Genomic DNA, 27,718 nt, shown 5'->3' with positions numbered 1-27,718 from the left:
TTGCTGGTCATTGTCTGAGGAGCAAGCATGAATTGGTGAGTGATGTATTGCTTTAGACTCCACAAATTGCACACGACGCGAACTGTGAACCTGAAGATCTGAGGCAGCTAATGGAAGACAGGAAACTCTGGAGAGGAAGAGTCACATTGTTCCGGCCAAAGAGCCCATCATGATGATGATGATGATGATGGTGGTGGTGGTTAATGAAGTCAATGTAGAGTTTGGTGGTTATTTTTACTCCATCTGTGACTTTGAATAGTCCTACTAGTTCATTACAAATGATTGTATCCCAAAATCACACCACCACCACCTCCTTGTTGACACTTGATTCGGTGGGGGTGTGGACCCTCATTACGGTGCCATCCTCGCCTCCATCCATTGGGTTTATCATAGGTCGCTAGACACTCATCGGTGAACAATGCGGTTTGAAAAATTTACCTTCATGTGATTTCTTGCTTACTCCTTCCTTTTTTTTTATCCTTTAATGGAGGATGAATCTTGGTTTTCCACATTTTGTAATTCATTTGCAAAACTAGGAAAACAAATGACTGATTGCAACATCTTATGGCTGTAAAACTGTGCCAAAAATAGGCTCTGGATGATGGATGATCCCCTTAATGTGCGACCTTTAGGGCAAATATGACATAGCCCACTTCACAATTCAGGTCATTACCTTTCCAACGAGTCTTCATTTGCTAAACTTTGATGAATAGTCGCTGAGATTTGGAACTTATAAAATTGCCAAAAAGGTGGTATATCAATATATATATAGATATATCTATACTGGTAGCCAAATTGAATATTGAAATGCTCATATCTTTGGATCTATGGGACGAAACTATATGAAAATTTGCAGGCTTTTTGTAGATTTTAATACTATTCTATGGTTATAATTTTATGACAATTAGTAAAACAGAACCTATATTTTCAAACCAATAAAATATGTCCAAATTTGCCTACATTTGTAAATATAGTATCCTATGGGCCAGCTTCAGTTTTTCTGCTTCGCTTCGGTTGTCTTCCCTGTGGCCATGCCAGGCCACTAATATATATATATATATATATATATATATATATATATATATATATATATATATATATATGTGTGTGTATATATATCTGTGTATATATACATGTGTGTATATATATGTGTATATATATATATGTGTGTGTATATATATATATGAGTATATATATGTGTGTATATATATATATGAGTATATATATATATATATATGTGTATATATATGTATATATATGTGTGTGCGTGTATATATATATATGTGTGTGTTCATATATTTATATATGTGTGTGTATAAATATATATATATATATATGTGTGTATATATACGTGTGTGTGTATATATATAGTCATCCACATACAGTACTATTTTGTTGTATGACAGCTCATCAGTGCGGATAGACGGGCAACTACCTGAAGCCATGATCGAAACCCGACCGCCCGTGCTATAGGCAAGGCTTTGAACCATTATACTAAATTGGCAGCTGTAGTGAATTAACGATGTTTTGACATCGTCCGAATACCTAAGCTCGATTTGTTTACACAAAGAGCATATATATATGTGTGTGTGTATATATATATATATATATATATATATATATATATATATATATACATAAACGAATGTGTATATTTTTTTAATTGGTTAATTATTTTAATAACTTAACGAACATTACATGATGTTATTACTATTGGTAAAGTTTATTTTATTAATAGTAGGTGTTGTATTTTTAATTAGTAATGCTTCGAGTATTCCAAGTTTTCGTTTATTATTGGTTTGTTCAAGTATAGATGTGTTGTTAACTAAAATCTTCCTAAATTGGGAGAAGGAACAGGAATGTTCATTTTTAAAAAGTAAACAAATATTTTTTTTTTTTTAACTTGAGGGAATGATTTTTTTTTTTTTTTTGACTTGTACTTTTTTTTTAATAATTCTATGAGTCTGAAAAATAACTTGTTTATTTTTATTTTTATTTTACAAAATTTTTAGCGAAAGCACACACAGAGAGAGAGAGAGAGCAGGGATCATTTGTCGTGCTTCAATTTGTCGTACTTAAACTTGTAAAACCCGGATGATGATGCAAATTCAAATATGACTCAAGGGAGATAACTCTTAATGACTAAAGTTCAGTTTAAAGTAGTAAAAAGTATATCTGTTTTGGAACGATGTCAACCGAGAAGTTTGTTGAGCCACTTTGCTATGATTATAAATATTTGTTTCGGCCAGATTTGCTCAAGTAAGTATTGACTGTTTTATGATAAACCCTGTTTTTTATTTTGTTGTTGTTGTTGTTGTTTCAGAACATTCACAGGGGGCAATTTAATCGTTTTATTTTCTAAATTAGTTTATAAGGGAGGTTACGCAGTCGCAGGTGACATAGATGTCGGCGTTCGTTACACTTCTTCACCTTTTCTGCCTTAAGTCAATGAGGGAGGAGTGCTTCTGGACTAATAGGCGATTTTAAAGAATACTTAACAGAAAAAAAAAGGTGGGGTTGGGGGTTAAAATGGTACTTATGCAGAATAGGGACCGCATTCGCATTATTGTCCGTATATTCCAGGCAGGTTACGTAAATTGCCGGAAGGTGCCGAAACGCTTAACCAATGAAATCGCAGCAGTCGACGATCTTCAAATGATATTTTGTTTATTAAATTATCAGTTGAAAGTACAGAATAGTTAAAAAAAAAAAAAAAAAACTCCTCTCCCTATGTTAAGAATGGTTTTCTAGATAACGTTAATATTTCAGTACGGTCCGTAGAACTGTGCAACTACTTTTTTTTTTTTTTTCGTTGAAATTACCATACGAGATAAGTGTTTTTTTTTTAATTATAATTCCGTAAAAAAAAAAAAAAAATTTTCGTTCGACATTTCCGGCGGTTTATGTAACTTGCCCGTAATGTACGAATACCATCGATAATGTGATCCCTATTCTGCATAAGTATAAAAATAAATAAGAATAAACAAATGGGCAACAAATGATTGTTACCAAAGGCAGTAACAGTAACTTTTTTTAATTTATTGCCTGCATATTTTTTAGTTTTATTTATTTATTTTTTCCGTTTTTAAACTATTTTGAAGCAATTTTTATTTACATTTTGGTAAATTTTTACTTTAACTGCATCTGAGTGCATCATCTCAACACTCGCCTTTAAATTGACATTAATAGGTTTTCGGGTAAGCTGAAAACAAATAACATTGCCAGGACCGCTGCTGCGAAGAAGGTGGGTTCTCTCTTCCGTTCTAGAAAGCTATTAACGCCCGAAAGTATCCTATACCTCTATAAGGCCACCATTCGCCCATGTATGGAGTATTGTTGTCATATTTGGGCTGGTGCATCCTGCCACTAGTCTCTCGCTCCTAGACAGGGTTCAAAAGAGAGTCACCAATCTGATAGGTCCTGAAATGTCTTCTAAACTTCAGCTTCTGTCCTATCAACGAAATGTTGCATCCCTCTGCCTGTTCTACAAGTACTTTAACGGTGAATGCTCTGACGAACTGCAAGCACTTGTGCCCCCTCGATGTAAATACCCCCCCCCCCGACAAACCTGACAAGCAGCAAAATCCCACCCCTTCACGTAAGAGAGCCTTTTACTCCAGTAGTAAACTTTGGAATTCCCTTCCGGGTCCCTGCTTCCCCAACTGTACTGACATGCAGAAGTTCAAGTGTAACGTGAACCGACATCTTGCTGCCCAACTCCCTACACAGTACCCCTGATGCTTATGTACATGATAGTAGCCCCCTACAACAAAGTGGCAATGGTCCTTGTTTGGGGTGAAAATGCAATAAAATAAAATTAAAAAATATTCAAATTTGTGGCAGACAAGTAGTTTTCTGAATAGTCAGACATTTTCCTCAATATATTAGTTAATGAATTTTAGTGATCGTCGCCATTCTTAACATGGGTGGATGTGTAACACTCGTAGTATTTGTTCAGTTGGAAAAAAACATGGTTGCCAGTGAAAACATAAGGGATTACATTGGATATTAAAGGTCCTAATATCCAGAAAACTACTTATCTGCTTCAAATTTAAATGTGATATTCGTTTTCAGCATATCCGAAAACCTATTAAAATCGTCAATTTAAAGGTGAGTGTTGAGTTGTAGTAAAAAAAACAAAATCTCACATTTTTTTTTTTTTAATTTTTAATGTTGCTGTCAGTCTTGTTAACCCGACAAATTCAATATGATGCCCGATTTTAATCGATGTGAAACCGTGGTATCCGATTTTAATCGATGTGAAACCGTGGTATCATATGCTTAACGATTGAAAAATCGAAAATTGAACAAAAAGTACTGCTAATAACTATCACCATTAGAAAGCCATTCTTAACATAGGAAGGGTGGGTGTTTTGTACCTATTTTGTACTTTAAGCCTTACAATTTAATAAAAACACTATAATAACTATCACCAGTCGAAAATTTAATTTTCAACCGATCTGTATATTTTCATTTAACTTAATGTTTGGGTTATATATGAAAAATACGGATCGTCTATTTAAAAAATTTTTTTTTACTAGTGCACTTATTGATCTGTGCTGAACTAATAACGTTATCATTTAGAAAGCCATTCTTAACATGGGAAGGGGGGTGCCTATTTTGTACTTTAACCTTACAATTTAATAAAAACAGATATCATAAATCTTTAGTTAAACTTGAAAATACTATTTGATCTGTGCTGGAATAATGACGTTATTATTTAGAAAGCCATTCTTAACATAGGAAAGGAGGGTGTTTTGTACCTATTTTGTACTTTAACCTTACAATTTAATAAAAACAGATATCATAAATCTTTAATTAAACTTGAAAATACTATTTAAAAAATTAGCGCGGATCAATAAGTACACTAGCACCTTTTTTTTTTTTTTTTTTTTTTATAGGATTTTATTTAGTCCTATCGAGGCATCCATAGTTTAATTTAAACTGTCATTAATTTTTTTTTTCTACGCGAAATCTATAGTGATATAAAAAGTTAGAATTATTTGAAATTCAGATACTTATATAATAATATTTTTGCATATTCTTATAGTAAATCATCTTAAATCTTATTTAGACAAAAAAATATTTAAATGTTTTATCGATCAAGACAAAAATGGCAGTGAATGGTGTTTTGGAAAATTTTAATGGAATATTCTGTTAAAAATAGTAGAAAAAGTTTATATTCTGCTTTTCATATAATAAAATTCAGGTTTTTATCTTTCTGGAAAAAAAAGTTGCCCAAGAATAATGAATTTTAATAATAATAATTCGTTTAATAAAATCGGTCGAAAATTTAATTTTCATAATAATAATAATTCGTTTAAAAAAAAAAAAAAAACAACTACTTTTTTTTTTTTTTGCTCCATTTTTTTTTTTTTGCCCGTGCTTACTTCAATATATTTTTTTATTCTGATATAAAGTGGTTTTATTTTATTTATTTATTTATTTTTAGAGGTAAAGTGGCTTTTATCACTGGAGGTGGAAGTGGAATATGTTTTACCATTGCAGAGATTTTCATGAGGTGAGTCCTCTTCGATAGCGAGGGAGGGGGGGGGATTTCTCTTTAGCAAATTTTTTCCTAACCTGCAATTTATCATGGATAATGTTTTGTAAATGGCACAAATTTGTGTCGCTGGAAATAAAAGTCATTTAAAAGATGTTTTTCATAAATAATTTTTTTTTTTTTTTTTTTTTCTTTTTTAGCAAACAAGTGTCCATTGTTTTCATTATAATATTGATGTATTGAATGTGACTACATCCGGGTTCCTCCTTACAAGAATATGATTGGTTAAACATTAAATACCAACTGGTGGAGCAGACTAAGAGATATGAAATGCCTTTAATAAGTTTCCAGACTTTTTCCAAATTATTCTAAACTCTTGAAAATTCAGCAGGTTATTGCTAAACATCTTCTGAGATCAATGACCAATTTTTATGATTCCAAGTTCAAATGAACAGCTACATCAGGAATTGGAATACATCCTACTAAAGCCTGATTGTCACAGCTGGTTTAATTTAAAAAATACAATCTCGACATGAGGACACTTTAGAAGAACAATATGCAATAAAATTCTATTTTAAACCTGTAAAAATTGCCACAGAAACATATGGAATGCTTCAGACTGCTTTTGGACCATCGTGTATGAATCGAGCATTAGTTTTTGAGTGGCATAAGAGATTCAAGGAAGGCAGGGAGTCTATGAGGGATAATGAGAGGTGTGAGAGGAGTAAGGAAGTCAGAACATCAGAGTTGATTGGCCAAATAAAGAATTTCATGGATAAGGACTGTCATGTGTTTATAGAGCCAATAAGTTTTTTTTTTTTTTGTTTTTTTTTTTTTACACTGTGGTCACCACTTATCAAGGCCCAGAAGCCAATCAGGGATAAGGGTTATTGCAAGTACAGTACGTTAGTGTGGAGATTTGAAAGTGTTTACTTAAGGGGGCGGTTCATTAGGAATTTGTTAACATTGGACTTGAAGACATCCAAGTTGTAGTCAGGTGGGAAGCAGGCAGATGGAACAGAGCTCCACAGGCGTGCAGTTCTAAGAAAGAAGCTTTGTTCATGGAATCCACGTTTTGATTTAGGCACAGATAAAGAGTGGGGGAAATTTTTCACAGTGGATTCAGCTAGACGGGTGTTTTTTATGAAAGATTGGCGAGGGGAGACCAAAGATTGGAGTTCAGATGAGCACTTGCCATGGAAATAACGATAAAACAAGGATAGGCTCGCAACGTCTCTTCTGTGGGAGAGAGGTTGCAGGGTAGAGAAAAGGGCATCTCCCACTAAGCCATGAAGTCGATTTTGTATTCTGTCAAGGCAGGATAGTGCACAGTTTGATGTCAGTGTGGGAACTGTACACACAATTATTTGCAAGGAACTGAAAATGTGGAAGATTTGCACAAAGTTTGTTCCAAGAATGTTCAGAGAAGATCAGAAAGAAAGACGTCATGACCAAGATGGGCATCAAAACAGTTCCTCACCCCTTATATTCCCAATCTTTCTCTCCCTGTGACTTTTCATTATTCCCTAAGCTCAAGAAAAACCTTAGAGGCTGTCATTATGAGACAATTGAGAAGATGAAGGGGGCTGTGACAAGGGTCTGACACGCTCACACAAGAGGACTTCCATGGGGCTTTCCAGAAGACGTTGGAATGGTATAACAAGTGCATTACAGTCGGAGGAGATTACTTTGAAGGAGACTAGACTTTCATGTGTGTACTATCAATAAAAGTGCCCATACGAAAAAAGTCTGGAAACTTATTGAAGGCACCTCATACATCGGAAGTTATGCCAAATGCCTCACGCTACCAGCTCCGACCATGAACACCTGTTTGTTAAGGCGACTTACTAGATTATTACTTGGATAAGGTAGCCAAAACCACTCAACGACTTCAAACGAACATATTTCTTTATGGTAATCAAATGCAGTTCATACCATTAGTCAATGTTAGTACTCCAATAGTTTTTCTTATCTTTCGGATGGTAATTATTTTCATCTCATTAATTGCTAACCTCGAGTTGTGTTTAGCCTTGCTAAGTAATGACACTAATCTTAAAAAATTACTCTACATTATACTGTATATAAACAAAAAAATATTGTCATGCTCGAGTGTTAAATAAGAAAAATTCCAATTGATTTCATTCATATATTATTTTTCGGGCCTAAACCATTTGTTTTTTGTTTGTTTGTTATTGTTTTTTGTTTGTTGATTATTTTGTTTGTTTGTTTGTTTGTTGTTGTGTATTTTTTGTTTGTTGATTTTGATTTTTTTTGTTTGTTTTTGTTTGATTTTTTGTTTGTTGATTTTTTTCTTTGTTTTCTGTTGTGCATTTTTTGTTGTCAATTATTTTTTTTGTTGTTTTTTATTTTTGTTTGTTTGATTTTTTTGTTTTGTTTGTTGCCGATTTTTTTGTTTTGTTTGATTTTTTTGTTTCTTTGATTTTTTTTGGGTTTTTTTGTTTGTTTGTTTGATTTCTTTTTTTTATTTTTTTTAGTTTGTTGTTTTTTTGTTTGTTTTTGCTTGTTGTTAATACTTTTTATTTTTTGTTTTTTTGTTGATTTTTTACAAAATTAACAAGTAGTCAAATTCTATTATTTAAAAAATAAATTTGGAATTTTTCCAAAATTAAGACCTAAATTTACCATAAATTTTTCTTCTTTTCTACTTTCAGGCATCAGTGCGACACCGTGATTGTCAGTCGGAATTTGACACGTCTTCAAGCCTCATCTAAATGCTTAGAAAATGCTACTGGACAAAAGTGTTTACCTGTTAAAGCTGATGTCCGCAAGGTAGGTTTGCTGATTATATGATCCCTTATGGATCGTTATAGTATCTATATGGTCAGGATAATTTTGATATCTTTAGAACTTGTCATTGATTGATGTTGTAATGTAATCTTAATATCAAAGAAACAGAGGATAGAATAAAACCCTTTCCAACAACATATTTTTTCTAAATACTCAAACAGTTAATTTCTCCTCCTCTGGCCATGTGTGACTTTTTATCTAGGCTATGTGTCACTTATGCTTCTTGAACACATGCTTTTTTGAACACCACTTCTCTGAACATTGAACACCACCCTGTATTCAACACCACCCTGCTAAACACGACTTATCCAGACACGTGTATCCCTTTTAATCTCTTTTATCTCTACTGTGACGCCACTTTGCACAGCCAGCTTGGTCATTTGCATATCTTTATGCAAGTTGCTGCTGCTACAAGCATCATGGGCTCTGTTACATTCAGCCATCCACCCCTATCAATGATTGCACTTATAAATATATACATAAGTATATAAGAAAGATTGTGTTTCAATTGTGTAAAGTTGAATTAACTTGAAATAAGGTGTCAGAGTGAGAAATCAGCCCAACTTCTGCATTAATCTATTTATAAAAAAACTCGAGGATAAGAGTTAATTAACATACGGTAGTCAACGGGACAATATCGTATCAATCGTTGATAGTGAAAATTTGATAAATTGGATTACTTAAGGAGCCAACTCATCAAGATCTTGTTCACGTTGGACTTGAAGACGACCATATTGTAGTCAGCTAGAAAGCAGAGAAATGGAAGACAGTTCCACAGGCGAGCAGTTCTAAGAAATAAGCTCCAAAACACTTGTTCTGACTTGGTGGTATTATTTTTATTTAAAACTAGCGAGGGGTACCCGGCGTTGCCCGGGTGTTTGGAGGTGTTTGTGTGTGGGGGGGGGGTTAAAAAAAAAAGTAAGTATGAGGATCAACCCCGAACCGTTGAGGCAGAGTTGTGAAAAAAAAAAAAACGTGCAACGTTAACCATTTCCCCACCGCGACATGCTTACGGAAACACGTTTGAATTTATTTAATTACTTGGATTCAGCAGGTGCTCGTTTTAATGAGTTAATGAGGTCAAGTTTGCGGGATAGTATTTACTGCTGAACGCTTTTTGTTTTTCCCCCAAGATGTTATAGGAAAAAGACTAACCCACATGCGGCGAGCGACAAATATTGAATATTTATCTTCCCGAAATCGAGCAAATTAAATAGACAGGCGAGCTTCGTTGTTAACTGTGAGATATTACGATTTATATGTGATATAAAAAGTTTTAAAAAGTTGTGAAGCGAGCGACCGCTTCTCTGAAAGAAGCCTTTTGTAGACACACAGAAAAAGCAAACACACATACATACATACATTTTCGCTTTTCTATTTATAGAAGACTTAATGACCATGAAGCTTTCCAACAACACATTTTTTTCTAAATATTTAAACAGTTCATTTCTCCTTTTCCAGCCGTTTCTACTGTGATATCATCCACATGTCTCGAACATGTGCTTCTCTCATCACATCTCAAACATCACCTCTTTGTCGAACATTGTGTGTCCTTTTATCTCTGCAGTGACGTCACTTTGCACAGCTGGCTTGGTCATTTGCATATCTTTATTTTGCACATACCTACGAAATATCAAAACTTATTTAGCACAACACTTTCTGAAATAACAGTGGGATCAATTCAATGATAGTTCAACAAATAGATTTTTTTTTTTTTTTTCGAGTTAGTACTTTAAACAACAACTTTAGTAAAAGTGTTTTTGTTTACACAAAATTTTCACTAAATGTAAAAATAATAATGGTTTCTAAATATTCTGTGATCATTAATTAATACACTGAAAATATCATTAGAATTGGTTGATTCCCTGAATTTTGGTGAGTTTCTAACTGAAAGAAGTGATCAAATGTTTATACATTTAGGGGATCAGCCATTCATTTTGCATGCACCTACAAAATACTAGGCGGGCACATAGTAAAAGGTGGGTACTTATGCAGACTGTATTTTCATTGGATTTCAAGTTTATGCAGGTATGAGTTGTCTGCCCCTGAAAACATGGGTCAAGCAGGGATAAGATTCTCTGAGTAGGAAGTAACCAGTGGTTATCTCCCCTGATGTCTGTATATATATATCACAGACATTTGCATTTTGTCTTGAGTTCAGGAACGAGCTGGAAGGATACATTTTCCCACTTTATGCTGCCATTACATTTATTGTAAAGGCATGAAAATTTGTGAAAACGACATTGGAAATATTCATCATCAAAATACCATGTAACAAGAAAGTGTGCTTTTATTGAAGCAACTTTTATTTAAAGCAACTTTTATTGAAGCAACTTGTTGAGCTTCAGAAAGAGAACATCGAACATGCTATATTTTCATTGGATTTCAAATTGAATTCAATTGTTACGGTATCCTTTGTTTAAGAAATTGAAAGTACAGAATAGTTAACAACACTCTCTCCCTGCTCCCCATGTTAAGAATATGTTTCTAAATAATGATGTTATTATTTCAGCACAGTCCATTTTCTGCAATAGTATGAAAACATTTATTTTTCTTTTTACAGAGGAGTCACCACATATCAAGGGCTAGATGCCACTCGAGGATAAGGGTTAATGAGTATGCGGTAGTCAATGGGACAATATCATAGTAATCATTAATAGTGGAAATTTGGTAAATTGGATTACTTAAGGGGAACAGAGCATCAAGAATTTGTTCACATTGGACTTGAAGATGACCATATTGTAATCAGTTGGAAAGCAGGGAAATAGAAGAGAGTTCCACAGGTGTGCACTTCTAGAAGAAGCTTTGTTCATGGAATCTACGTTTAGGTTCAGGCAAAGATAAAGGGTGGGGGAAATTATGGATATATGTATAATCTTTCTAAAATTGTTGTTTTTTTATATTTTATCTCGTTAAACAAATCATCAGCGGCTCTGTTACAATGTGACGTCTGCGTTTTTTCCTGAAGATTGGTCACGGTCTAATTCTCTGATTGAAGACAATGTAAGTGTATTTGTGGTCTGCCATGGATCATATTGATATCTTGATGGTCTGCCGACAATTGATGCATATTGATTCACTTTACCAAAGTGCAGGTGATTTAAAGTTCGACTGGAAATTCATCTCTGAGTTTGACAGTTCCACATCTGCAATAGATTGGGTTGTGACGGTGCAGCTAACCTGTTGAGTTAGTCTTTATCCTGTGACTAACAAGAAACACTCTTGATGTTTATTTTATTTATTTATTTATTTTTATTTTTTTTTTTTTTTTGCAGAAATTCCCCTCTGGACCAAAATACTGTATGTTTGCAACAACAGATACCACATACAATTTATTATGTCTATATTATTAGCTACTATCTTATGTAACTTTAGAACAACATTTTAGACACATTTAGTCCTTATAATAAAATCCTACATTTCATCCTCGGAGCAACATCATAACAATCGCAACCATCTTTAGAAAAAGTAGTTCCTAATTTTCCCTCTAAATATGAAGTTGTCCTACCACCTCAAGTCATCACCGGTAGGAATTTTGCACTTTCGACAGATATGGGGTTTCACTCTTCGTAACTTGATCATAAACACATGGACATACCATTACCTTTGTCTTTTCTGACTCATAAATAACGTCTCCCTAACCAAAATCTGCTTAATCTGACATTTTTATTTTCCAGAATTAATATATTACCTACATAGACGAACACTTCAAAAATTCTCCAAAATGTCGTCGCTCTAATGAATATATTCTAAAAGCAATGTCTTCTAACAGCAACATATTCTAAAAAGCAATGTTTTTTGAAGGCAATGTATTTTATTCTAAGAGCAATATTTATTTTATTCTAAAATATAGAGAATATAAATTATTTCATTTGACAACTTTATTTGGAATTAAATAAGCCATAAATGATTGATATGCCATAAAACAAACCAGTTACTTTGACTATTTTTTCTTTCTGTTTTATAGCCTGAAGAAATAAAAGAAGCTGTGATAAAAGCTCTACAAGAATTTCAAAGAATTGATATTCTAATAAATGGTAAATATTCCTTTCAGATAAGCCCTAACCCTAATCCTAACGCGACTCGCATACATCCCAGATTATCTTACTTGGTAAGTTTGGTTGTCTCATTCAAAACTATTTGAAAAAACTGCATGAAAATGATTAATAAACAAAAATATTGTTTTTTTGGATTTTTTTTTTTTTTTTTTTTTTTTTTTCATAATGAAACATTTTTATTTTTGCAAAATTGTTGCAATTTTCAACCAGGTTTTGACATTTTCTTTCATTTCTTTTATACACGTCTTCACCTCAAACAGGGTATATTGCCGCTTGGACGTAAGCGGCTACTATTTGGGACGATGTCTATAGGGGCACTGTAGAGAGTTGAACAGCACAGTTTCTGTTTGCATGGCATTTAAATTTATAAAAAATTGATGAATATTGCTATCTGTACCCACCAGACACTGGCTAGTGATAAATAACTTGTTATCTTATGTTATACTGATGATGATGATTGAAACTTACACGTGTGAGTGTATAGTGTCCTGGTTTGCCAGTTGAACGCAACGAATGCTGTCCATATTCATAGCTAGCACCATTAGGATAACGAGTCATGTTCACCCAATCTGTCACTGGCCTCGAATAAGATTATCTGAAAATTAAAAGCAAACATAAGGATTCTAAAGAGCTAAATTAAAAATAATATATTTTAATTAAAAAAAAAATATTTTAATTAAAAAAAAATATTTTAATTAAAATCTTCCTTAGAACTGCACGCCTGTGGAACTCTGTTCTGTCTGCCTGCTTCCCTCCTGACTACAACTTGGATGTGTTCAAGTCCAACGTTAACAAATTCCTAATGAACTGCCCCCTTAAGTAAACACTTCATCAAATCCCCACACTAACGTAATGTACTTGCAATAACCCTTATCCCTGAGTGGCTTCCGGGCCTTGATAAGTGGTGACCACTGTGTAAAAAAAAAAAATATATATATATATATATATTTTAATTAAAAAAAAAAAATTAATTAAAAAAACCCAAAAAACTTTGAGGTAAAAAAAATTTAACCAATGATAAGTTTTAGATGGATTGATTTTAACACAAAAAACAGCAATTCTCTCCCCTTTATCAGAAACATTGTTCATAGAATGTGAGGACTAAAGAACGAAATAAGGAAAGGTCTACTTTTTGCTCTCCTTAAAAATTTAATCAATTTGAATCAAATTAAAAAAATGTTTACATGTTATTAAATTATTATTTTCATTTAAAGTACAGTAAGAGAAACATAATAAACTGCAAGAGTAGAAAGCTTTCAGGCATCTAGGGACCTTACAGTGAAGGGGTGAGATTTTGCTACTTGTTAGATTTATCAAAGGTATTTAGTATATATGCTCTCTTTGCTCTGTATTCACATTGCATTGTAATATAATTTCAACTTATTTACAATTAAATGATTGATGCAGTTAGAGCAGGCTGTATGTAAATACTGTTTTTTTTTTTTTATCTAAAATACACCAAACATTGATGTTATTGTTTTTTTTTTTTTTCTTTTACCTTTGCAAAACTCAATCATGTTTTGCATGTCAAACCAAAAACAACAATTATCTTTTACAAAACAACCAAACCCAGCACCATGAATAAATATTTGAAGATATAAATAACTTGAAGCATAAACTTTTTCCAAATTAACTGGATTTGGCATTGAATAACCCGAAAAGGGTTGATATGCCATAAAACAAAGCAATCAATCAAATCTTCTGGTGAGTTTATCTTTTGTGTATGTGTGTGTGTGTGTGGTGTGTCCGTTCAGTCTTGAAAAACAATGGATACTTCCAGTAAGAGTAGCTGCACATGTAATTAAGAGGCAAGGGTTGCGGCAATCCCCCAACCACACCTCCCCTGAATCGGCACAGCTTGAGTCCAGTGGCAAGTAAAGGTTCAGGACAACTGGAAACATATACATACAGCACCTGGAATTCTTCAATGATCACCCATTTAAGTACTGACCAGGCTCAGCATTGCTTAACTTCTGTGATCTAATAGGAACCGGTGTGTCAACGTGGTTATGCTTTGTGTACCGTTCCAACAACTTCTGGAAAGCTTCATGGAAATCCTCTTGTGTGAGCATGTCAATAACCCTCGTCGCAGCCTCTTTCATCTCCACAATTGTCTCATAACGACAACCTCCAAGATTTTCCTTGAGCTTAGGGAATAACCAAAAGTCACAGGGAGCAAGGTCTGCACTATAGGATCTTAATTGATCAGCTTGACCTTCTCCCACTTTCTTTCTGATCTTCCCTGAGCACCGTTGGGACAAACTTTGCACAGATCTTCCACATCTTCAGTTCCTCACAAATAATTATGTGTACAGTTCCCACACTGACATCAAACTGTGCACTTACCTCATCCATAAAATTCTTTATTTGGCCAATCACCTATAGCAATGGCTAACGACTCTTTATCTAAGAGTACATCTTTCAAACTCCTTGGTCTAACGTTCACAGGAAACATGAGTTGGAACAATTACAATGAAGGCATTGCCAGGGCTGCTGCAAGAAAGGTGGGCTCTCTCTACCGTGCTAGAAAACTACTAACACCCGAAAGTATCCTGTACCTCTATAAGGCCACCATTCGCCCATGTATAGAGTATTGCTGTCACATCTGGGCTGGTGCATCTGCTACTAGTCTCTCGCTCCTTGACAAGGTTCAAAAAAGAGTCGCAAACCTGATAAGCCCTGAACTGGCATCTAAGCTTCAGCCTCTGTCCCATCGACGAAATGTTGCATCCCTCTGCCTTTTCTACAAGTATTTTAGTGGTGAATGCTCTGACGAACTGCAATCACTTGTGCCCCCACGACGTGAGCACCCTCGACAAACCCGACAGGCTGCTAAATCCCACCCCCACACTGTAGAGATCCCTAGATGTAAAAGATCTTTCTACTCCAATAGTTTCTTCCCCAGAACCGCTAGACTCTGGAATTCCATTCCAGGTCCCTGCTTCCCCAACAGTACTGTCGTGCAGAAGTTCAAGTGGGACGTGAACCGACATCTTCCTGCCCAAATCCCTACATAGTACCCCAGTAGTTGTTGCCCCTGATAGTAGCCCCCTACACCAAAGTGGCAATTTGCCTTGTTTGGATGAAAATGTAATAAAAAAAAAAAAAATTAAAAAAATCAATTCTGGTGTTTCTTTACTCCTCCCTCACAAACTCCCTGCCTTCCTTGAATCTCTTATGCCACTCAAAAACTGATGCTCGATTCATGTAAGATGGTCCAAAAGCAGTCTGGAGCATACTATACATTTTTATGGCATTTTTCCAAGTTTAAAACAGAAATTTGTTGCATATCATTCTTCTAAAGTGTCTTCACGTTGAAATTGCATTTTTGAAATTTATCAGCTGTGACGATCAGGCTTTAGTAGGGTGTATTCCAATTCCTGATGTAGCTGTTCATTTGAATCTGAAATGATAAAAATTAGTCAGTCATCTCATAGTATGTTTAGCGATAACATACTGAATTTTCTAGTGTCTATGACAATTTTAAATATCTGTGCACAAATTTCTGAAAACTTATTGAAGGCACCTTGTATATATATATATATATATTTTTTTTTTTTTATTTCAAAATATTTGAATAGATTCTGAAATTTTTTTTTTCTATTTAAATTAAGTTATTCTTTGTTTTTTTTTGTTTTTTTTTTTCATTTTTCTTTACAGGAGCAGCTGGAAATTTCCTGTGTCCTGCAGCTAAACTTTCATTTAATGCTTTCCGGACGGTTATGGATATCGATACAATGGGAACATTTAATGCTTCCAAGATTGTCTTTGAAAAATATATGACGGTAAGTATCATGCATATAATTTTTTTTATCATCATCATCATCATCATTGTCACCATCATCATCAGCAGCAGCATCATGTTTAATAATCAAAAGTGTCCTGAATTGTTAACTTAGCACCGGACTTACTACTTAGATATAAATAAGTCACTTGTCTCCATTCCCCTCCTCCCCACCCCCGTTTTTTTTTTTTTTTTAAATGGAGAGTAGATAATACAGTGGATGTGTTATCGGCAGCTCCAGTAACTCTCGCTTCTCCTATTTTGTCATTCAGTCCTCATTCAATGAGTGATTTTTCTGACAAAGGGTGAAGAAAAAGCTGCTTAAAGGTCGGTAGTACTTGGTGACCAGTAGTCTGAGATGTCGGAAATTTTTCTGTCTCTGTCTGTCCTTGTGGCCATGTCACTAGTAAAGGTGCTGGAGGTAAACGTTTTGTCTGGGCTGACGTTATCCGCCTGATAGTCAGGGACCCGAACCTTGGATTAACCACTAAGGAGGCTGTCCTATCAGCAGGCGCAAAGTACTGGGACTGCTGTTTAATGTCCATTTGTAGAAATTGACTTCCAAATAATCTTTCTCTGACCAGATCTTTAGTTATCCCTCTTTCTCCCTTCTCTTCTGATGAGAAGCATTAGGCTTCGAAATACCTAGGTACAAAGAGGATATTTATCCTACACCTCTAATTGATGTAATCTCCCTATTGAATCAATGATTAAATTTTATATGCATTAATATATATTTTTATCTCACTCCCTATCACAAACTGTTACGTTTCCAACCCGTTTCCCTGATCAGGAAGAACAACACGCATCACTTCTAGATCTGTTTTTGACCACAGTTCCCGATGACTGCATAACGAAGGCCCACAGCCCACTTGGGAACGCTGATCATGCAGTGATAATGGTTGAAATCGCCCTAAACTCTAGACCCAAAACTGAAGAGCCAGTGCTCAAAACAACGAGATATTATAATAAGGCTGACTGGGAAGCCATCAGGGAACTAATTAGAGATGCTCCATGGAAAAATATTTTCTCTCTCCCTGCTGAACAATGTGCAAACGAGACCACTGACTGGTTCAAAACTGCAATCGAAGCGCATGTTCCCATGCGGAAATTTTATAGTAAGCCCCACTCTCCCCAATGGTTTACGTCGACTTGTGCAACTGCCATTGCTCAAAAGCAGCATGCATACCGTAGGTTTAACCGACATCAGTCTAGTTCAAACAGACTGAAGTATATAGAAGCTAGAAATAACGTTAAGAAAGAAATAGCGACAGCTAAGAGAGAATTTACGGAAACCACTAAAAAGCGCATCGAAGCACAAAAACTAGGAACTCGAGACTTCTGGAAAATCTACAACAGTGTAGTAAATAATGGGCAATCAACAATTCCCCCATTAACCAACAATCACGAGGTTGTCTCCTCAGCAACTGACAAGGCTAACATGCTTGCCAGTCGGTTTGCCTCAAACTCCACACTGGACCCTTCCAACCACCCCCTACCTGACTTTCCTATGCGGACAGACGCCACACTAGACGATCTGAAAACCACCCCTGCTCAGGTGCATGCTATCATAAAAAACCTTCACACCTCAAAAGCATGTGGACCCGATCTTATCCCAGCTGTGCTATTAAAAAAGTGCTCAGCCGAAGTAGCTCCAGTTCTCTCCAAACTCTACAACAAATGCCTTAATGAAGCTTGCTTTCCGGGCTGTTGGAAAACTGCTTCTGTTGTACCAGTATTCAAGAATTCTGGCGAAAGGACAGACCCATCAAATTATCACCCCATTAGCCTCCTCCCACTTTTTGCCAAAATATTTGAGACCATAATTAACCATGCTCTAGTCCATCATCTTACAGATGCTAAACTACTGACTGATAAACAATATGGATTTAGACAAGCCCGTTCCACAGCAGACATCCTAACTGTGATCTCTGAACGTATATACCATTCACTGGACAAAGCGGGGGAGGGCAGAGCGGTAGCTCTAGATATATCTAAGGCTTTTGACAGGGTATGGCATGAGGGTCTCCTCAGTAAAATCAGATCATACGGTATCACTGGTAGAATACTTAACATAATTAAATCCTTCTTAGATAAGAGAAAAATCCAGGTTGTCCTCGACGGTCGTACATCTAAACAATATGATATAAATGCGGGGGTGCCCCAGGGTTCTATCCTTGGACCTCTATTGTTCCTGATATTCATAAATGACCTCCCCGACAACATTGCCTCTGAGATGGGTATATATGCTGATGACACTACACTCTATGGCAGGCACGACAGGAAGACGAATGAACACATTTCTACAGAAATGGCAGAAACACTAGAGGAAGACCTCCAATCTGTAGTGGAATGGGGACAAAAGTGGTTGGTTGCGTTCAATGCTGCCAAGACTAAACTAAACTAGTTTCATTCAATAATTACAAGAAACCCTCTCTACCACCCATAGCAATGGCCAACGACTCTTTATCTGAGAGTCCATCTTTCAAACTCCTTGGCCTAACGTTCACAGGAAACATGAGTTGGAACAATTACATTGAAGGCATTGCCAGGGCCGCTGCAAGAAAGGTGGGCTCTCTCTACCGTGCTAGAAAACTACTAACACCTGAAAGTATCCTGTACCTCTATAAGGCCACCATTCGCCCATGTATGGAGTATTGCTGCCACATCTGGGCTGGTGCATCTGCTACTAGTCTCTCGCTCCTTGACAAGGTTCAAAAGAGAGTCGCAAACCTGATAGGCCCTGAACTGGCATCTAAGCTTCAGCCTCTGTCCCATCGACGAAATGTTGCATCCCTCTGCCTGTTCTACAAGTATTTTAGTGGTGAATGCTTTGACGAACTGCAATCACTTGTGCCCCCACGACGTGAGCACCCTCGACAAACCCGACAGGCTGCTAAATCCCACCCCCACACTGTAGAGATCCCTAGATGTAAAAGATCTTTTTACTCCAATAGTTTCTTCCCCAGAACCGCTAGACTCTGGAATTCCATTCCAGGTCCCTGCTTCCCCAACAGTACTGACGTGCAAAAGTTCAAGTGTAACGTGAACCGACACCTTGCTGCCCAAATCCCTACATAGTACCCCAGTAGTGTTGCCCCTGATAGTAGCCCCCTACACCAAAGTGGCAATTTGCCTTGTTTGGGGTGAAAATGTAATAAAAAAAAAATATATATATATATAAGGTGAATCTACATTGCTTAGTCTATCACCATATCTTAATTGTTTCATCTTGTCTTTATCTGTTACGCTTCTTCATTGTATTGCCTTCTGTAAATTTAAATTTCCTTAATAAAAAAGAGTTGATAAGCCGTAAAACAGACAGCATAACATTTTTAAAAGACGTTTTTGTTGTTGTTGTTGTTTTTTTTTTAATTTTGAATAAACAGCCTGTTTTTGAAAGCACGTTAAGATGCAAATATTTTAATAAAAATCATTCAGTTTTTATTTGACTTGACTTTTTTTATTAATTTTGGATAGTATCAGCATCAGACAATGTAAGAACTTTTTTTTTTTTTTTTTATGTAAATAAAATTCCTGTGGGTTGTGTTGTTATATAAAGGCTCTGTGCCAGGGTTGTTGCATGCTGAAGTGTTGAAAAAATTTCTTTACATAGAGCTTTTTTTTTTTTTTTTTTTTTTAGGTTTATGATTACAGTAGTATAAGGAGAATTGGCAAAAATGCTCTTAGAAGCATTTTAAAGAAAATTTTAAATTTTGAATAAACAGACAAACTGTTTTTGAAACCATGTTGACTTTCTAACAATGCTCCTTAGAGCTTTTTAGCTAATCTTCACATTTTTTTATTATCGATCCTTTTCTAAAGATTGATACATCTTTCCATCTAATCAATCCGTTACAGGATCATGGGGGAGTGATTGTGAATATAACATCTACACAACATATTTCCGGTGTCCCAATGCAATGTCATGTTGGTGCTGCTAAATCTGCTATTGGTAAGTCATCTCTTGACTATATTTCCGATCATGATCCCCTCTCATAAAATTTATTTCTTTTGAAATTTTTCTTAAGAATATTATCTTTGGAATATTATCAGTTAAACGTAAGTTTCTGGGACTGACTTTCATTCCTGATCTAAAATGGAAGACTTCAAATCTGTTGCCAAGTTTGACAGAAAAATAATTGGATCATTCTATCACTCCAGAAGGTATCTCACTCCCAACTCAATCCTCTACCTGTACAAGAGTTAAATACATTCCAAAATGGAATACTGCCCTTGTATCTCCTCGATGTAAATACCCCCTACAAACTCGACAAGCAGCAAAGTCCCACCCCTTCACAGTAGAAATCCCTAGATGTAAGAAAGTTTTCTACTCTAATAATTTCTTCCCCAGAACTGCTAGACTTTGGAATTCCCATCCGGGTTCCTGCTTTCCCAACTGTACTGACATGCAGAAGTTCAAGTGTAATGTGAACAGACATCTTGCTGCTCATCTCCCTTCATAATATCGCTGCAACTTATGTCCCTGATAGTAGCCCCCTACATCAAAGTGGCAACGTACCTTGTTTGGGTTAAAAATGTAATAAAAAAATAAAAAACATCTGGGGAGGGGCTGCTCAGAGCACCCTTTCCTGCCTGGACAGCGTGCAAAACAGACTTCATAATCTAGTGGCCAATGTCTTTGATACAAAACAGACTTCAAACTTTGAACTAAATTTTTTGGTATAAAATCTTAAAAGCTTAAATATTCTTTGGATCCCCCACCCTCACCCCCACACAATGAACCACAAACAGTTTTGTGTTTGATCACCTCATCTTGACTAGGAAAGGTTCCCGTGACCTCCGGTGACTTCTTCTAAGGCTGGTTGTTAGAATATTTTTAGTTAACTTGCTGAGGTTAACTAAAAATGTCTTCGGGTTTTCTTAACCTAATATTCTTTCTGCATTATCTCCCTTTAGAGCTTTCTTGCTCTTTAAATTGAAAGGAGGGATTAAATAAAACATGCTGATAAATCAAGCAAACTTGATCAACGGGCCCCAAAAAACAAGTTCAAGTCTCTCCAAGGAAAATTTTCTAGAAGTAATTTCAAAATTGGCGCACAAACATGAAGGAATTTTATCCTCAAACGCCCAACCCTCTCCTTTCCTCTTTCCTTGGCCGGCTGCTAAATACCTCATCAGTATGCGATTGCAAAAAAGATGATGATGACTGGTGAGTCAGGGAACCGCTAAACCCCACCACTAAATAGAAGAGTGAGGTGAAAGGTTGGCACATAAGGAAACGCCATGAGCCGTTCCACTTGTTAATAAATTTCCGTTACTAACGATTACTATATTGTCCAATTTCTACTGTACACTCTTTAACCCTTATCCTCGAGTGGCCTCTTGGCCTTGATAAGTGGTGATGCCTATGTAAAAAAAAAACCATCAACAAGTGCAGACTTACCCCCCCCACTCTGACATTGTTTAATGGATGAAAGTTTAAGAAAAGAAAATTCTCAAAGTCTTTCTTAACAAGTTTTTATTTAATTGCTGCAGAGGCCCTGACTAAACACTTGGCTGTAGAATGGGGACCAAACAACGTTAGGATCATGTGTGTGGCACCAGGTCCGGTGGAAGAAACTGAAGGATATCGGAGGTTAGGTAAGTGTCAGAAGTACTAACATGTTGAAATTTAAATGTAATACAAACAGACTTCTTACTGCTCAACTCCCTACATAGTGCCCCTGTAAGCATAATCCCAAATCATAGCCCCTTACATCTAAGTGACAATATGCATAAGAGTGAAAAACAAAATTCTGATATTCCCCACTGCTATCTACATATGAACAACGCAGGATGACATGCATATGGATGTGGGGTTTCTTTGAAAAAGAGGTATTAACCTCGAAATATTAGAAAAATTTACACACGATTGATTTAAGATTGAAAACACAATAAGTAGAAAATAAAGAACTTAATCCTCAAAGAGACACAAAATGTTAGAGTTGAAATTTGAGTGTTCATTTATTTGCAGAATGTTATCCTCATCTTCATAGTTGTTGCTGCGTCCAACTCATCCTCTGGCCTTCTTGGGATCTACAAAGTTTGTTTGATGAATATTTTCCAAATTTTGAAGAATTCGTTTCATTTTCCAATTCCGGTTTGGTGATTTCATTTCTTAAATCAACTCTGAGATGAATTTTTTTTTTTTCGTGGTGATTCAGCTCGAGTAAATCTTTACCAGGATAGGAATACTGAGTCTCATAACTGTATCTCCAGTAATTACTGCCTTCCATAGTTGTTGTTGTCTCACCATGTTTTGGCCAACTAAACCCTTGGCCGGTTTTGGGTAGGATTGAAACCGCTATCTTCAGACAATGTTTACCTAGAACCATAGAGACTCAACACCTGTATCCATTGGGAAATAAACCTAAAATATAGTTAACTATAAAAATAATATTTTTTAAATAGTACTTTTTTAAAAAAGAAAACGTAACTATATTTTAAAAAAAAAAACAACAAAAAAAAACGTAAATATGTTAGAAAAAAAATATATTAACAAAAAAAAATATCTTAATATTTTGCCCAAATATATAAGTAAGCAGTTTTGAAGAATAGCGGAAATATTGTATCCATTTTGTGCTTCCATACCTCAATTGACAGACCTGCCGCCATCTTTGAAACTTAGGGTCTGGTTTTATGCACAATTACCTTTATTACTTATATAGGCATATTATTCACACTATAAACATGAAGGATTTAATAACTTACATACCAGGTCCATCAACTCGTGCACAGCTATACACACACTAACAAGAATAAGGTAAACCAACACACACACACACACAGTGCCACAATGTCTATTACTTACATAAGCATATTATTCGGGGGGGGGGCTGACTTCTCAATTCCACTTTCCGACTCCCGGTATCTAAGTTCTTGCAGTGGGAGAGAACTAAAAACCTTTTCAAATGAGGCTAAAAAAGTTCCTTAGGGGGCACAGATGAATCAATGTGCTCTTCCAGATGATTTGTCAGTGTGTGGCCGAATCGCTCAGCAGGTGGGGTGAAGGTCAATGATTCACAGGAGAAAATAGATCTTTATTTGTGACTGCTACGTCATTCAAGCTATGGATGTATTGCCCTACTCATTTCTAAGTCTAATTCAACATGTGTTTGTTTTGTTTTTGTTTTTTTGTTTTTTTTTTAACTTTCTTCCTTTGAAGATTGTACCTATTTACTATGCCTCCCCACGGGACAGAGTTAGACACCAGGGTCGTTTTTTAACGTGGAGAAAAGGTACAAAAATAAAAATTGTCTCAGTCGTGAAGGATTTCTCCTCCACCGAAAGAGAACAAGAAATAGAAGTGCAGCATCTGAAGAACAGATACTACACTTTGATCTTGTCCCGAAGGCCAATTGTAGCTCTTTTTTTGAAGATTGTAATGCTGGGTATGGGGCAGCCAAACCAGCTGCCAACATTGTCCTGCTTTTTATTGAAACCAACCGAGAGCTCTTTTTATTATCCTCGCTGTTCCCTTAAGTACAATTGTCTGGATCTCTTTTGCACTTGGTTCACCAGGAATATTAGTTAGGTAGGACTTCAGGTTCTTCTTCATAAGCCCTGTAGCACCTATGATAACTGGTATGATTGATATCTCTCTAAGATTCCAGTTTCTTTTCATATCGTACATGAGACCTTGATATTTGGTCTGTTTTTCTCTTTCAGCTCTGTTCAGACTACCATTTCCATGATTGAAAATAACTTTTATATTCATATCTCTTGTATGAAAAGGTTTTGTTATTTTTTTCTTTTACTTTTTTTCCCACCTTAACGCTAACCATTAAAATGACAACCCTTATAGGTTTTCGAGTATGCTGAAAACGAATATCTCATTTAAATTTTTCGCGCAGACAAGTAGTTTTCTCAATATTAAGACATTTCTTATCCAATGTAATCCCACTAGTGGCTATGTATTTTCCCAGCTGGACAATTACTAATGCGCATGCGGTTTACAAAATACCCCCTCCTCCTCCTCCCCGTGTTAAGAATGGCGAACGTCATTGACATTTATTAAGTAATACATTGGCAAAAAATGTCTTGATATCTAGGAAACTACCTGTATCTGCAAGATTTTAATGTGATATTCGTTTTCAGCATACCCCAAAACCTATAAAAGTCATTAATTTAAAGGTGAGTGTTGCAGTGAAAATAAAATAAAAATTTACCGAATTTTATTAATGATTTTTTAAAATTATTTTTTAAAAATTTTATATAGAAGAATATCTAGAAAACTACTTTCTGTGTAGAATTTAAATGTGATATTCGTTTTCAGCATACTCGAAAACCTGTAAAAGTTGTCAATTTTAAAGGTGAATGTTAAGGTGGGAAGACAGTAAAAATTTACCGATTGTTTTGTTATAAAATTTCGTTTTTCTTCAATTTTTCTTTGACAAAACTGTTTATGTTTTAGGAAACAACTTGTTACCTTGTGACCCTTCGATTATCTCACGTCTCATCTATTTCCATATTTATACGCATGCATGGCCGTATACATCCTTCATTTCTTTCCTGCACTAAAAACAGCCTTTATACCACAAATGATATTAAACATTGGTGTGATTGTTGACACTTATCATCATCAAAAATGACCTCTATCAAGACCAGAGACCATACCACAAAATCAAATAAATATTAAATGAAATCATTCTTTTTTTTCTTGCTTGCTTTGTTGTTCATGGTGATGATAATGATGTTTTTGTTGGTTTTATTTCAGCCGGTCCAGCTTCCAAGGAAGATATCCTAAAAATAATCCCAATACGAAAGATTGGTACCAGATGTGACATAGCCAACATAATCCTGTTCGTTGTTAGTGAAGCGGCTGGCCTTTTAACAGGCAGCTGTATTATTGCGGATGGAGGCTCCTGGATGGGGATGATGTCAGCAGTATTCAACCAAATTCCACCACCAAAACTCTGAGAAATATTACATTTATTACGATTGAAATTTGTACCAAATTCTATTTTATGTTTATAAAATATTTTAAAAAAAGTTTTATCAGGTGTTCACATATTTTTTAATTCTTACTTCTGTTTAAATTTATTTTAAAATTCTTACTTCTGTTTAAATTTATTTTAAAATTCTTACTTCTGTTTAAATTTATTTTAAAATTCTTACTTCTGTTTAAATTTATTTTAAAATTCTTACTTCTGTTTAAATTTATTTTTAAATTCTTATTCTGTTTAAATTTATTTTAAAATTCTTACTTCTGTTTAAATTTATTTTAAAATTTTTACTTCTCTTTAATTTTTTTAAAAATTCTTACTTCTGTTTAAATTTATTTTAAAATTCTTCTGTTTAAATTTATTTTAAAATTCTTACTTCTGTTTAAATTTATTTTAAAATTCTTACTTCTGTTTAAATCTATTTTAAAATTCTTACTTCTGTTTAAATTTATTTTTAAATTCTTCTGTTTAAATTTATTTTTAGATTCTTCTGTTTCAATTTATTTTTAAATTCTTCTGTTTAAATCTATTTTTAAATTCTTACTTCTGTTTAAATCTATTTTTAAATTCTTACTTCTGTTTAAATTTATTTTTAAATTCTTAATTCTGTTTAATTTTATTTTTTTAATTCTTACATCTGTTTCAACTTGTTTTTTTTTTCAAAAATTCATTGAAGCAATATTTTCTATTATTAAAGATATTTTTTATCATAATTTAAATAAACTGCAATTATTGTTACGAAACACTTATAGACTAAAAAACAATTTCAAGCTTGTTTATTTGCATATGTCTACTGCTGCTGCCATACGCACTTCCACGCTCTGTTAAATTAATGTAAGAATGAACAAAAGACTGTTTTCATGTCACACAGCTAAATTTGTTCAACTGTCATAGAAATCGATATGTTAACACAAAAAAAATCCAATCAGTTTCAATAAGAATCAAATTTTGTCCCTAATTCAATATGACATCACTAGGGTCAAAATAATGCTTAGCAGGGATTAAAATAAATACAAAACTCTATACCAAAATCAAGTACAATATTTATCAAGTAAAATTTTTACAAATAATCGAATATTACTTTTATATAACATTTTTTTGCAATATTATCATGGGGTCTGCGTTCATACCAGAAATAACAGCTACATTCACTCTAGGTGGGTTGAACTGACTTCCCCTGAAGGAGGAAGTTGTTGGGTTAATTAATAACCTTTGTTAAGTTAATTATGAAGTAAATAAAGAAAACGTACCTTTCTTCCTTAAATGACTTCATACTGGAAGTTATATGGACGATGACAAAAGAAAACAAATTAATTAACAACATAACATTTTTTAGTCTTTTTACACACAGAGAAATGCAGAAAGCAACATCTGTTTATTTTACATGTTTACAACACAAAGAGGGAAAGACATGTCACATACGAGCCTCTATAAATACAGTCAAAGAGGAGATAACTCCAAGTTACCCAACTCTAAAGCATGTATTTATTTAACAGACAAAGGGAGATGACTAAGTTGCTTACATCACTGAAAAATAAACATCAAAGGGAGGCAACACTTCAAGCATTAAAACCCAGCCACATTGATAAATTTCTAATACCGCCTCTCAATGTGAATAGGGTTTTAAGTCAGTTCCTTCAGCTTCATAAGTTGTCTGCTCACAAGTCCATTTATTTTATTTTTCCTAGGCATTATCTATTTCTCTGTAACTACTTGGAGCGTTTCTTTGTTTTAAGTTTGAACATGTGCACAGCGGTTTAAGAAAACATGAGGTATTAGGCACCTGTGATCAGACAACTTTCAAAAACCTCTTAAGAGCATTACCATGCCTCTGTTGGGCAATACCTATTACTTTTGTCTGATCACATACTAATAACAGGTCTTGAATCTAAACAGTAGAATTTACTGAACCAACCAAACAGTTCTTTTTGTGCCAAGGTTAGAAGCTGTTTTTTCTTCAAATCTGCAACCATCTTGAAATTGTTTTCACAACTTTTTACTCCAGAAAGGCAACTGCACAAAATTTTGTTTTTCTGCTAAACCACTGAACCTTCAAAACTGTTCTGTTGCTTCTTCAAGCACTGAGATATATCAGAGATAAATACCGGGAATGTGTTCGGCTTGATTTATTTCGGTTGGTTGGTTGGTTGTTTTTGTTTTACGGCGTATCAACCCTTTTCGGGTTATTTAATGCCGAATCCAAAGATTTTGAAGAAAAAATTTTTTAATAGAATATATTTGTTGTTTTCATGTCGTTTTCTATTTAACCTATAGTTGGGAACCTAACAGGTACTATCACTCTGGGTCAGAGTGGACCTGGGAGCAATGGTAATTAAAGGGTGGCTCCACACTCCCCAAAGCCCACAAGCTGGGGCCTCACTACTGGATATAGTTTAAGGTCATATCCAGGACCCCCATTGAGGGACTTTTACCCTCTGCAGGGGGGGGGCAGTTGGCGTATTCTAATGCCCCACCGACAGGGCTTGATTTATTTCGGATTTTTATTTTTTAAGGAAAAGAAAATGTGTCATGGTGATTTGCATGTCAAATGCGATCATAATTTTCACACTAGGTTTTTCTGTTAAAAACTCCTTTTGTTAGAACAGAGTACTTAACC

The 27,718-nt window shown here is 34.9% G+C and overlaps 1 protein-coding gene across 2 annotated transcripts; it reads left to right on the top strand.

Annotated features, from left to right (window-relative positions):
* The first annotated feature begins 2,106 nt into the window (after positions 1 to 2,106).
* LOC145266547 (peroxisomal 2,4-dienoyl-CoA reductase [(3E)-enoyl-CoA-producing]-like) lies at positions 2,107 to 25,153 on the top strand. Of its 2 annotated transcripts, XM_080122320.1 has the most exons (8): positions 2,107 to 2,259; positions 5,453 to 5,521; positions 8,176 to 8,293; positions 12,279 to 12,348; positions 16,030 to 16,154; positions 20,015 to 20,108; positions 21,653 to 21,757; positions 24,873 to 25,153. In XM_080122320.1, exons 1-8 carry the CDS (start codon positions 2,189 to 2,191, stop codon positions 25,073 to 25,075), a joined length of 855 nt encoding a protein of 284 aa, XP_079978446.1. In that variant the 5' UTR covers positions 2,107 to 2,188; the 3' UTR covers positions 25,076 to 25,153. The 2 variants fall into 2 exon arrangements, with proteins under 2 accessions (XP_079978446.1, XP_079978447.1); XM_080122321.1 differs by lacking the exon at positions 5,453 to 5,521 and having other exon boundaries at positions 2,148 to 2,259.
* The last annotated feature ends 2,565 nt before the right edge of the window (positions 25,154 to 27,718 follow it).

The sequence above is a fragment of the Euprymna scolopes genome, chromosome 41 (genome assembly GCF_053919585.1).
Source record: "Euprymna scolopes isolate OS-2025 chromosome 41, ASM5391958v1, whole genome shotgun sequence".
NCBI lineage: Eukaryota > Metazoa > Mollusca > Cephalopoda > Sepiida > Sepiolidae > Euprymna > Euprymna scolopes.
This window is presented reverse-complemented; position numbering and strand designations above follow the sequence as displayed.

What these genes read in the sequence shown, in the direction of transcription:
- LOC145266547 (XM_080122320.1), top strand. Translation starts at nt 2,189, where the DNA reads ATGTCAACCGAGAAGTTTGTTGAGCCACTTTGCTATGATTATAAATAT. An exon ending in TTTCGGCCAGATTTGCTCAA is followed by an intron (nt 2,260 to 5,452) that starts GTAAGTATTGAC and finishes ATTTATTTTTAG; the next exon opens with AGGTAAAGTGGCTTTTATCA. An exon ending in AATTGATATTCTAATAAATG is followed by an intron (nt 12,349 to 16,029) that starts GTAAATATTCCT and finishes TTTTCTTTACAG; the next exon opens with GAGCAGCTGGAAATTTCCTG.